General features: G+C 39.4%; 1 protein-coding gene across 1 annotated transcript in view; it reads left to right on the top strand.

Moving 5' to 3' along the window:
• The window catches only part of HECTD4 (HECT domain E3 ubiquitin protein ligase 4), a 121,970-nt gene that overhangs the window by 57,935 nt on the left and 52,238 nt on the right, over window positions 1-11,797 (top strand). The window contains exons 17-24 of the mRNA XM_084649331.1: window positions 88-216; window positions 1,397-1,521; window positions 2,919-3,072; window positions 4,707-4,807; window positions 5,864-6,062; window positions 7,548-7,667; window positions 8,960-9,064; window positions 9,906-10,069. Of these exons, the coding sequence (XP_084505457.1) occupies window positions 88-216; window positions 1,397-1,521; window positions 2,919-3,072; window positions 4,707-4,807; window positions 5,864-6,062; window positions 7,548-7,667; window positions 8,960-9,064; window positions 9,906-10,069 (1,097 nt within the window). The remainder of the gene's footprint in view (window positions 1-87; window positions 217-1,396; window positions 1,522-2,918; window positions 3,073-4,706; window positions 4,808-5,863; window positions 6,063-7,547; window positions 7,668-8,959; window positions 9,065-9,905; window positions 10,070-11,797) is intronic.

The raw sequence follows: 11,797 nt of genomic DNA, 5'->3' as shown, positions 1-11,797 counted from the left end.
CATACTTTGAAAAAGCACAAGGATTGCCTGTGCCAAGTCTGATTTAAAGAGTTCAGATAATGTAAAATGTGCTTATTTATATTAAAGGCTGCATCTTCATGTTTGCGGTATCTGATGGCTGTACAGAACCACCTTCTGAGTAATACTATTTTGATTAAACCTGATGAAAATGATGACAGTGACAGCTCCTTGCAGGGAGAGACATTGAAGGTACAGGTAAACACCGAGTTTTATTCTAGTATGCTTTCTACGGCCAGTGTTCTTCTGACAGTTCTTATGTTTCAGCAGTGCAACTTACTGGTAGAGTCTACTTGTGTTGTCAGTTTTTGTTGTGTTGAAGAAGTTACATAGTGGAAGTCAATACTGTCCCATACTTCAGCTAGAATCTGTGATTGTTCTTTGTATAGTTTCATTTGACACTATATTGTTAGTCTGCCAGCACTTCCCTTCTAAAATTCTGTGTCAAGGCATTTCAGATTTGGCTGTTAAAGGACGTAGGTGTCTTCTGGACTTCATGTATTTTTTTAATTTCATATTTAGACTAGCTTTGGAATACAATTTTAGACATCATCTACTCTAGAGATTTTTATATGTAAACTTACCGCTTTCAGAAGATATTTTGGCCTCCTATAACTATTGACTTCACTCACAAAATTTTTGCTGTTTTTTTTAACTAAAAATGGAATGGTCTTTCCCCTGATCTCTATCAGCATGACTTTGCTAATCTTCAGAGCTTGCTGCTAGGCCCATCTTTTCTCCCTGTCCCAGAGGGAGCTGGGGGAAAGGTGAGATTGGGGAATTATGATGGTTTCATTGATTTGAGGTTTACTAAATTGTGACTACATTTACACTGCTGCTGGGGTAGTGCTGTCATTACATAAGTGTCAGTTTTGTCCCAAAGCTCAGGTTGTTTTTGTAATTTATCTCATAATCTTACTAATTGTATTGCTAAAGTCATTGGGCTGTTTCTGTCTGCTGCTTTTGATAGGCATTTGTATGCTTGTTATCTAATGCCATTTATGTTCAAGCTTATTGAGTAAATTCTAAATGTTTCAATACTATTGTCTGTCTTTTTCACTATTCACCCATGTTCTCATTGTTCAGTTTCTCTCTACAGTTATCCTCATACCTTCTAGGGCATTCTATCACCACTGCAGTACTCTGGACTGGGGACTCCTTCCCTCCCTAGAAATTGCGTGTGCATCCTGTAAAATGCACCTAGTTTCTCCCAGCACTTTAGGGCTTAGCATTACAAATCAAATTTAAGTCTTGGATGAATCTACTACCATAGGGTTGCCAGGTCACATTATCATTATTTAATTTGGAAACCCATCATTTTGTTCAGTTGTTTATTGTCTGGGAATTTAAGTATTATTGTATAACATTTTGTACCTAGGAGCTAAAGACCAGTATTTTGGCTCTTGCTACACAAATCCTGACTGGATGTGATGAAGTTTTAGAAATACTGCAACAGGTCACTATAGCTGTTATAAACAGCGACATTTCTGACAGAGAGCAGAGGTAAGACAACCTGAATTCATACTTTTAGCCTGAAATATGTGTGCTGCTGCCCATTGTGTGAACCAGCTTGCTTAGTAAAGGGAAACTAATACTATCAGAATTCTTACCTCCCTTTATTTTTGTTTTTAATTTAATAATCAAATTATTGAAGGGCAGGAGCTATTTCTTAATATGCATCCGATGAAGAGCAGCTCACGAAAGCTTATGCTCAAATAAATAAATAAATCTCAGGTGCCACAAGTACTCCTTTTCTTTTTGCGGATACAGACTAACACAGCTGCTACTCTGAAACCTGTTCTTAATATGAATTATCCTTTGGCATCCCTAAGGCAATCTTCCTTTGGAGAGCTTTGAATTGGGCTTTCCGTAAATTGATTTCAGTCGTGTTAACATAATATACAGATCAACAGAGATACTTGAAAATCATAAAAGTCTCTTTAGCACTATAGTTAGTCCAGTTACTTGACTAAGTATCATAAACATTATAATAAATGGAAACAACCTTAATCGCCAACACCCTTTTGGAATCCATCCTGCTAGAATTTCTGTAGGTTAGGGTCTTTATCTCCTGAAGATCTCTTTGGCGGCAGCATTTGTATCCGTCACATTCCTTAGTGTTACTCGAATATCCTTCATATATCATCCAAGCAGCACCCTCTGCCCTCTTTCTTCAGGCAGGAAGTGAAAGCTGGGAATGGAAAACAAAAAAACTCCCCAAAATCTTAAGGGTTTTGAAAATGTCTCCATTTTGAAAAAGGAAGAGTTAGGCCTAAAAGTTATTTGAAATATCCAGAATGAAGAAGACTTTTCTAGAAAAAATCCTGTTTCAGATTCTAGCCTTTGAGCTGCATATTGTGTTTGCACCCTTAGGGTCTGTGTTATGTCTTTTGGAATACATCCCTTTTTTGGGGCTGCTCTCCATACGTACAGACTCGGTTTTTGGTGGTTTTTTTCCTCATACGTAGTCTTGGAGACTCAGATGCCTAACAGCACTTTTATATTGTAAGGAGTTGTGGGCTGGGCCCTGCGTCTGCCTTTGTTGGTACAATGCATAGTATATTGGGGGCCTTGATCTCAACCAGGGTCTCTGGGCACTACAGTAAATTAAGAATTTAATTATCATTCACCAAACAATCTTCTAGGACTGTCATTCCTAAATAGGAATTGCTTACCAGAAAAGACACTGAATCTTATCGTATATGTTATGAGACACTGGAGTGTTCAGTACGTATTAAAATAGATATTCTCAGTACACTTGCACATAAAAGTTTTCTGCTGCACTTTGAATCATTTACTTACGCAATCTGATTTGGTATTAAACTCATTTCTTTAAATAAAAATAGTAGTGGCATTCTATGAAAAGAATTGTTAGTGTGCACTTTTGACTCTTGTTGCAGGTTAAAGGGCCTGGAACAAGTTACCAAAGCTACTATGCTTGGTCACCTGCTTCCGGTATTACTGACGTCTCTGATGCATCCAAATTTACAGACGCTAACCATGGCCGATGCACTGATGCCTCAGCTGGTACAGCTGGTACTTTATACCAGTCAGGTATGGCCATTATACAGTGGATTGAAGTATAGATTTTTAAAACAAGTTTAATATTTATGTGTTTAAATTTATCAGTGGTATTCTCATGAAGGATACCAGGGTAAAATATCAAGACTAAAGAATAATGGTGAAATGTTATCTATATTAGCTCTCCAAAATGAGCTGTGCTGTTGGTGGGGTTCTTCCACAATACAAAGATTGATAAAAATGTAATAAGAACTAATCACTTGTTATGGTTTTGGATCAAAGCTGTCCTTGCGTTGTTCACATACAAGGAAACACATGTTAAGATCTAGTATGAAAAGACCAAGTCCTTAAAAGTTCTAGCTCAGGGGGGTCAGAGGCTTACCCCGTTCCCCACGGCTCCCAGGAAGCAGCAAGCATGAACCCCTTCTGGCTCCTATGTACTATATGGAGGTGTGGCCAGGTGGCTCTGCGCTCTGCCCTGTCCTCAGGCGCTGCCCTCGCTGCCCATTGGCTGCAGTTCCTGGTCAATGGGATCTGCAGTGATGGCGCCTGTGGTTGGGGCGGCGTGCAGAGCCTCCTGGCTGCGCCTCAGAGCTGGCAGGGGGACACGCTTCTGGGAGCTGCTTGCGGTACGCACCGCCCGGAGCCTGCACCCCTGAGCGCCTTCCTCCCCCTCCCCCCCGCACACCTATCCCCTTCCACAACCCTGATCCCCCTCCCGCTCCCCTCCAAACACTTCGATCCCAGCCAGAGCCCCCTCTTGTTCCGCAACCCCCTCATCCCCAGCCCCACCCCAGAGCCTGCACCCCCAGCCAGAGCCCTCCCTGCCCATCCCTGATCCCCCTCCTGCCCTCTGAACCCATTGGTCCCAGCCTGGAGCCCCGTCCTGAGCCACAAACCTCTCATCCCCAGCCCCACCCCAGAGCCCTCCCCCCGTGCCCCAACCTGGAGCCCCCTCCTGCACCCTGAACTCCTAATTTCTGGCCCCACCCCAGAGCCCTTACCCCCAACCACACCCCACCCCCAATTTCATGAGCATTCATGGCCTGCCATACGATTTCCATACCCCGATGTGACCCTCAGGCCAAAAAGTTTGCCCACCGCTGTTCTAGCTAGAAGCAAATTTCTCCAAATTATTAACACATGGAGAATTTTCTAATTTGTGATGGTGTTTATACAGCTACATTAACTAAGTTTTTCCCTTAATTTGTTAGCTCAAAGGTTCTCAAACTTTCATGGTGAGGACTATATCCTACAAGAGATTTTCATAAACCCACTTCCCTTCGCATGGGCAATTTGACAATGTCCCTGTGGCAACAACAGCAGTTGTTTATATGGAAAAGTAATAATAGGAAAGCATTTAATTTATTTTTAGCTTTTTAAAAAATATGTGATTTAGCCACTAGAAACAATGAGGAGAGCTGGTGGCATGTTTCCAGCCAGCTCTCTACAAACCATCAGCAAGTGGTCCATGGATCACAGTTCAAGAACTGCTGCTTGGCAACTACTAGTAACAGAAACAGATGCTATCCATTGTGCTCTATCCAGTTTAAGTTACAGCATTAATAACTATGCAGCGTAATATTAACAAGCTTCAGAAACCTACACAGTTCTTACAGTGAAACATGGTCTTCATGTGTTTATAAAGTTGTTTGTGTTTGTTGCAGACGGCCTTGTTGCTTAAAACCCAGTCTCCAGTTTTCTCAGAGGTGGGCAGTTCCCCCAGTGGTACCTCAGAGCAGAAGGGCAAGCTGTTCCCTGATGAGAGGTGATTGCCTCTTACTCCCATTATTCACGACTTTTTTATTGAAAACACTCATTTTTTAATTTTGTTGCTTCTGGTCTGACCATTGCTGAAGAGTGAATGACTCATAGAAGCAAGGATCTTGAGGGGTCAGCATTACAGTAGTCTGAATCTACAAAGCAATTTTACATAACAAGGCTTTACAAAGTGCATTTAATTTTTTGAAAAGAAATAATTTCCCATAAAGAGTAGAAATATGGGTCTAATGGGAAGCGTAGATGAAGTATAGCATGCGTGTGTGCTCTCGCTAGCTTTTGAAAAGGATTTCTGCATGCTTGAGTCCCAGGTCAATGTACAGAATCATAGAGAGCTTTATAACAAAATGTGGTTCACTGTAGCTGCATAGAGTATTCTAAATTCATTGTAATTTTTAAGTAGTAATGGGCAGGATGTAATTTATCTCTAGTCCTGGTTTTAAATCTTAGGTCACAAATGAAAAGAATATAGTCTCAGCTTAAATCCAGTTATCATGTGCAAGTTTTGTTTAATTTCACATTTAAGCTTTTGGTATTTGCACTCGTAGTTTTGAAAGCAGTTTTTTGAGATATGTGAAATGCAACAACTTCCTTTGCACTCCAGACTTACATAGACTTGAATGAAATGTTACGTATATATTCTTCTATGATGGTCTTATCTTTTATCAAGTATTATCCCAGGAGGGAAGATGGATTATGTATTAACATTCAAAGACTGGAACCAGTTTATAGTACAATACATTACTTGTTATATATAATTTTTTCCAGGGCTTTCTAGATTTCTAAAACTGTGACATATCCAAGTTTACAGGTTACAGCTTGGCATGTTTTATTTGTAATGTAAAGAGCTCAGGTTATTTAAACAGCCATTGTACCCTCAACACACCTGCTTTAAAGTGATTAGACAAATATTTTGTTTGCTGTTAATAACCCAAAGAGAATTATTAGGCTTTTTAAAACATCTTATGGTGGTGTTTGAATATATAATACAAAACTATATGTGTACATCTTCAGTACTACCTTTTAGCTTTTTCTGTGATTTCAGAATATTAGAAGAGAAAGAGGAGCCAGGTTTTCTCACTGGCTTGAAAATCCCAGCTCCCTGGGCTGCTGGGAAAACTGTAGAAACAGTGCATCCTGTCAGGGACAACTATAAGTTTAAAGAAACTGTACATATTCCAGGAGCCCGCTGTTTATATCTTAGATTTGATAGCAGATGTTCTTCACAGTACGATTATGATAAGGTAAGCAAGGGCCAGTACAGAAACTTCTTTATTATGTGTCTTTCATTAATGTTTCTCATTTTCATCTTTGCTGCTCCTCCTCACCCATGGCACCTTATTACTAGTAACGAGGATGATGTGGGAGGTTTTTACTGACAGCAATGCCAACATACTGTAATTCCACAAGGTCTGATTCTCCGTAGAATCCTAGAATTTAGAGATGAAAAGAAATTTAGGGTAGTGGGCAGCTGTGAATAAGGGTGTCAGGGGAAGGGTGTCAGTCTCCTCTCTTAGCACGTGTAAAACTAGGTTGGATTATAGACTAGAAAATACACAATGAGGGAGCTATTTTGAAATGGCAGGAAGATGGGACTGGATGACTTAATAGATCTTTTCCATCTCTGATTTCTGTGCGGGATAATTTCTATAATTCTATTAAGAAAAGGTCAAAAAGTATGGGCTAAACATTTACAAAGGACTTTTTAGAACGTAACGTCCAGTGAATGTCACTGTTGTCTAACAGGAAACTTAGTTGGTAGATCCTTAAAAAATTAAGCTTCGTACAGAACATTTCTCCTAAGGTGCCGGAATGTGGTGATGGTAATTCAATGGGAGAAATATAATAACCCTCAGAAAGGTTACCTCCTCCACAAACTCAGACCAACATTCCCTGTTGACATCCATTTCATGACTGCTTAGATTATTCCTCTTTATTGTAAAACATGTTGAGTTCGTTCTCCTTTTTTCTGTCACCCAGTTTTCCTTATTTCTTTAATTTAGTTGTCTCCTTTGTAGATCAGCACAGTTTGTTCAAACTGGGCAGAACTGGAAAGGATAACTTTCTGATTATAAATGGCTTGTTTACATGGATTAATATGAATATGTCTTTTCAATTTCAAGAATATAGCTAATGAAATACCACCCTTCTTTTCTGTGTAATCTAAGAGCCACTTACTTATACTGCTTAGTAATTGTGGCTTTGTATTCTCTAACGTAGTTTAAGTCCTGTGATACCTAATCTTAAACTTACTGGTTTTGTAACCATTAACTTTTAAGCACTTTTTTAAAAAAAAAAAAAAAAACCAAAAAACTTTGGGCCTTATCATGTCCCCACTGAAGTCATTTGCAAACTGTTAACTCCCATTTACTTCAAAAGGAGCAGGATCCAGCCCTTTATTTAGAGAGGCAGCATGTTCTTGTGGGCTGAACATGGGACTCTGGGAGCTAGGATTGAATTCCTGATTTCTATTCCAAATTCTGCCACTGACTTCCTGTGTGACCTTGGGCAAGTCACTTAGCCCTCTCTGCCTCAGTTTCCCCATCTGTAAAATGGGGAAATAATACTTGCCTGGCTGCCTATCAACCTCACAAGGCTGTTGTGAGGATTTGTTTCTTAATGTTTATGAAGCGCTTTGAAGTTGTAAAGCGCTGTGTAAGTGCTAAGTATTATTATTAGATTTTTTTGTTTTTCTTTTACAGTCTAACAGTGTATTTTATGTTTTGAAGTTGGTGATCTATGCTGGTCCTAACACAAACAGTAGGAAGGTTGCTGAGTATGGAGGCAATACACTGGGATATGGCAGCCGTAGTGTCTTAGGAACGGGTTGGCCGAAAGACTTAGTGAAGGTACAGTATTACAAAACAACAATATTTCACATAGAAAAGTCCCTTTTTGAAAACTGTATCGAGATTATTTTTAACACTTATTTTTGAAGTAGTCGAGCCCAAATATTTTAGTGTAAGCTTATCTCTGAGAGCGCTCGCTAGGATGGTGTTTATGTCCTTGGGGAAGGAACTCTTGTCCCATGCAACATTACTGCTGCCCGTATTTTATAGGAGCATGGCACTCATTTTGGCAGTAATGGCATTCCACGATTAGCATCTTGTAGAAGAATCAGGAAAGAACTGCACTTCCAATCTCAGAGACTTTCAAGACACTACCATTCCCCATGAGTATATATAGCAAAATTTCCTGCTGACCCTGAGGCTGTGCAAATGGTCTCAAGGACCATAGGGGCATAGTTTTAGGACAGCACACAAGCCACTAAAAATATTAAGTATAACCATTTCTGTTCTCCTACCCATTTGTCTGTTTTTTTAAAATCAGTTAATATGCATTTTTTGGGAACATACATTTAACAAGAAATAGAAATCTGAGATTCTCAGAAACCCATAGGAATTTCCAGAGATCTACCAAGATTGGTGAACTTAGAATGTGTTCAGTATGTTCTCTCTGATTTATGTAATATCACTTCCCTTATGTAGTTGTGGTGAAGCATAATCCTGAGTGTTGTCCTATACTAAAATTGGGTATGTACTTGATAAAACATGACATTGTCAAAAAGGAAAGCGAGAGGCAGTTGTTCAGTTAGACAGCAGTGCTTTGACTTGCAACTTGGAAGTTCTAGTCTTGGGAACACTCTGTTCCAGTGGCTCAAATTAGCGACGATAATGTTATTTTGTCAGAAATTACATAGTTTTGTTAGCAGCTCCTGCTGTTTACTTACGTTATTTTACTAGCTTCCTCTACTTGAAGAGCTTGCCTGCCTGTTTGGCCACAGGAAAGGAGCTGGTGATTATTGCCTGCGCTCTCAAAAAAATAAAGAAAATGTTTTAGTGGATATTTGTCTGCCTGGGTTAGCTATCATTGTAGCCATATGGCGACACATTCTTTCCTTTGCCCCGCTATAGATAGTGAGCAGCAAAACTTAACCAAAGTGTAATCAGAAATGGATATTTGCATGAAAAGGGGAAGAGCTTAATTAGCATACATAATTGGAAATAAAGAGAATTTTTGAAATAAAGCAACGGTCATTCTTTTAAAAATTAATCCATAAAATAAGCCAGTTTTATAAAAAAAAAAAAAAAGTTTTTGCATTGTTTTAAGTGTCTTTTCCCCCCTCCCTTTAAAATTTAAGGTGGAAGGGGATACAGTCACCTTCTCCTTTGAAATGAGGAGTGGCCGCGAGCACAACACTCCGGACAAAGCTATGTGGGGCTTTGCTTGCACTGTTCGAGCACAGGTACTGTCAATATAACCAGTGTTGTCAGGCTGAACTTAAATTTTTCTCTGATTCACATTATGTACATTATTTTAATTTAAAAAAAACAAAGGGTGGTTGTATTTGTGAAACAGACCTAAATGTTGGGGTTTGGGTTAAAAAAGAATCAGACCAGCTGTTTGGATAGCCATCTCTGTACAATGGAAGGGAGCTACTGCCTTAGATCTCTCACTTCATTGGCGAGGTATGGTTAGGCACACTTCCTAGTATGATTAGGCCTTGGAACAATGGATGACAGTTTTAAGTACTCTCTGCTTATCTGGTATGAAGCATCAATGGTGCTGGATTTGGAGGAGACCACTAGATATCCATCCAGGCTTGTAGGAGGTGAGTTCAATGTGGAGTATCTACTAGTAAGCTGGGCATCAGAGGTAGAAATAATAAATAATGGCTCTAGGACAGAGAAAAAGACCAGACTTGGGAGGAGAGGCAGGAAACAGGGATCAAGTACTATGAAGAAAAATTCATACCACTGTGCCCAGGAGATAAGACAAAGTCTGGTCTAAGAGAAGATAAAATGGAGTTTTCAGAGGTGATGAATTGCCTGCCCTCAAAAAAATAATTTAGTCCTTTTGGATTATGTGACTTCCAGTTTTGTAAGCCCATGAATTTCCTAGTATTCAAATTCAGTTCTTATACATACTGATTTGTAGTGTTCTATAAGTAAAAAATAAATAAAATTGTCAGAGTTTGTTATATTGTGACACTGTATGATATGCATGCCATATTTTGAAGTAGATTGCTTAGAGAGCCACTTTAAAGTTAATTGGATTGTTGTGGTTTATCCCTATCAATACTGCAGGAGTCTTCAGAAGATGTGTCAGGAGGATTACCATTCTTGGTTGACCTGGCTTTAGGCCTTTCTGTGTTAGCTTGCTCCATGCTAAGGATATTATATAATGGACCAGAAATGACCAAAGACGAGGAAACATGCCAGGAACTCTTAAGATCTAAACTGTTACAGAGGTAAAAAATCTTTGTCTTAATCTGAATTTAATGTAATTGTGTGCAGTGTAGTTGTCACAGTGTTGGTCCCAGAATATTAGAGAGACAAGCTGGGTGAGGTAATATATTTTATTGGACCAACTTCTGCTGGTGAGAGAGACAAGCTTTTGAATCACACAGAGCTCTTCTTCAGATCTGAAGACCTGAAGAAGAACTCTGTGTGACTCAAAAGCTGTGCTCTCTCACCAGCAGAAGTTGGTCCTGTAAAAAATATTACCTCCCCGACTTGTCTCTACCTTAATTCGTATATTGAGGCTAGGTAGTAGCTTTCAGAAAGGGTAAATTTGCTGCTGCGCTTAAGCCAGCTGTCATGTATCTGACTGCTCTACCACTTTATTTGTATACATAACTAACTCAGCAGTGTATTAATTCTATAGAACTGTTGGAAAGTAAGGAAATAATCTCAGTTAAAAAAATTGTTGTTTTCTTTACTAAAGCTGAGTGACTAACGGGAAGTATATTCTGTGAAAACTAATTAATATTTTTACAGAAAACTTCCATTCAGCCAGGTTCAGAGCCTTTCCATATTAACTTTTAGCAAACATTTTAAGCACTCAAGCGTTACCAACTCAAATACTTATGAAAAGTAACTTCTTAGCCAATAGTCAAGAATATGAGCTAGAAGCAAATGTTTGTTTGTATTTCATTGTAAATTTCCCAGTTTGTGCGGTTAGCTAGTTAAATAAGTCATGTGGCATTTTGAATGACTTAAGTAACTTCCTAGCATCCTTGAATTACAAATATTTCCTTCTAATATAAACTGAGAAGTTTGTAGTGTGTGTGTTAGGTATGTAAGTTACAGCACATATTGTGCATGCATCCGATGAAGTGAGCTGTAGCTCATGAAAGCTCATGCTCAAATAAATTGGTTAGTCTCTAAGGTGCCACAAGTACTCCTTTTCTTTTTGTGAATACAGACTAACACGGCTGCTACTCTGAAACAGCACATATTGTAAAATCAGTTAAAGTATTGACCATTTCAATAATCTGTGAACACAAAGAATCATTCCTTGAAGTTAGTGAGTTTTAGAATTGTATAATCTGTTCGCGGATAGTTCGCTAGCAGAGAAAAAGACAAAATTTGTTGAAAAAATTGTCTGGCTATGCTGGAATAAGGACAGGAGACACTGGATGTGCTTTAATTAGGCTGCAACTTTATTCCTAAATATTAGTGAGTGCGTGGCAGAGAAAAGTGTACAGTACAGGTAATTCCATAATCATTTACATATACCTAAGAGGTGCTACTGTCAGCCCTTCCCCTTGACCCATCCTGTGCCTCAGCCAGCCTGCTGCTGGGACATAGAATATCAGGGTTGGAAGGGACCTCAGGAGGTCGTCTAGTCCAACTCCCTGCTCAAAGCAGGACCGATCCCCAATTAAATCATCCCAGCCAGGGCTTTGTCAAGCCTGACCTTAAAAACTTCTAAGGAAGGAGATTCCACCACCTCCCTAGGTAACGCATTCCAGTGTTTCACCACCCTCCTAGTGAAAAAGTTTTTCCTAATATCCAACCTAAACCTCCCCCACTGCAACTTGAGACCATTACTCCTCATTCTGTCATCTGCTGCCATTGTCTTTGGAACTTCCTTTCAGGTAGTTGAAAGCAGCTATCAAATCCCCCCCTCATTCTTCTCTTCCGTAGACTAAACATCCCCAGTTCCCTCAGCCTCTCCTCATAACTCATGTGTT

This window comes from Lepidochelys olivacea (assembly GCF_965140295.1).
Source record: "Lepidochelys olivacea isolate rLepOli2 genome assembly, chromosome: 15".
NCBI lineage: Eukaryota > Metazoa > Chordata > Testudines > Cheloniidae > Lepidochelys > Lepidochelys olivacea.
Note: the sequence above shows the minus strand (reverse complement) of the source record. Positions and strands in the feature narration are given on the sequence as shown.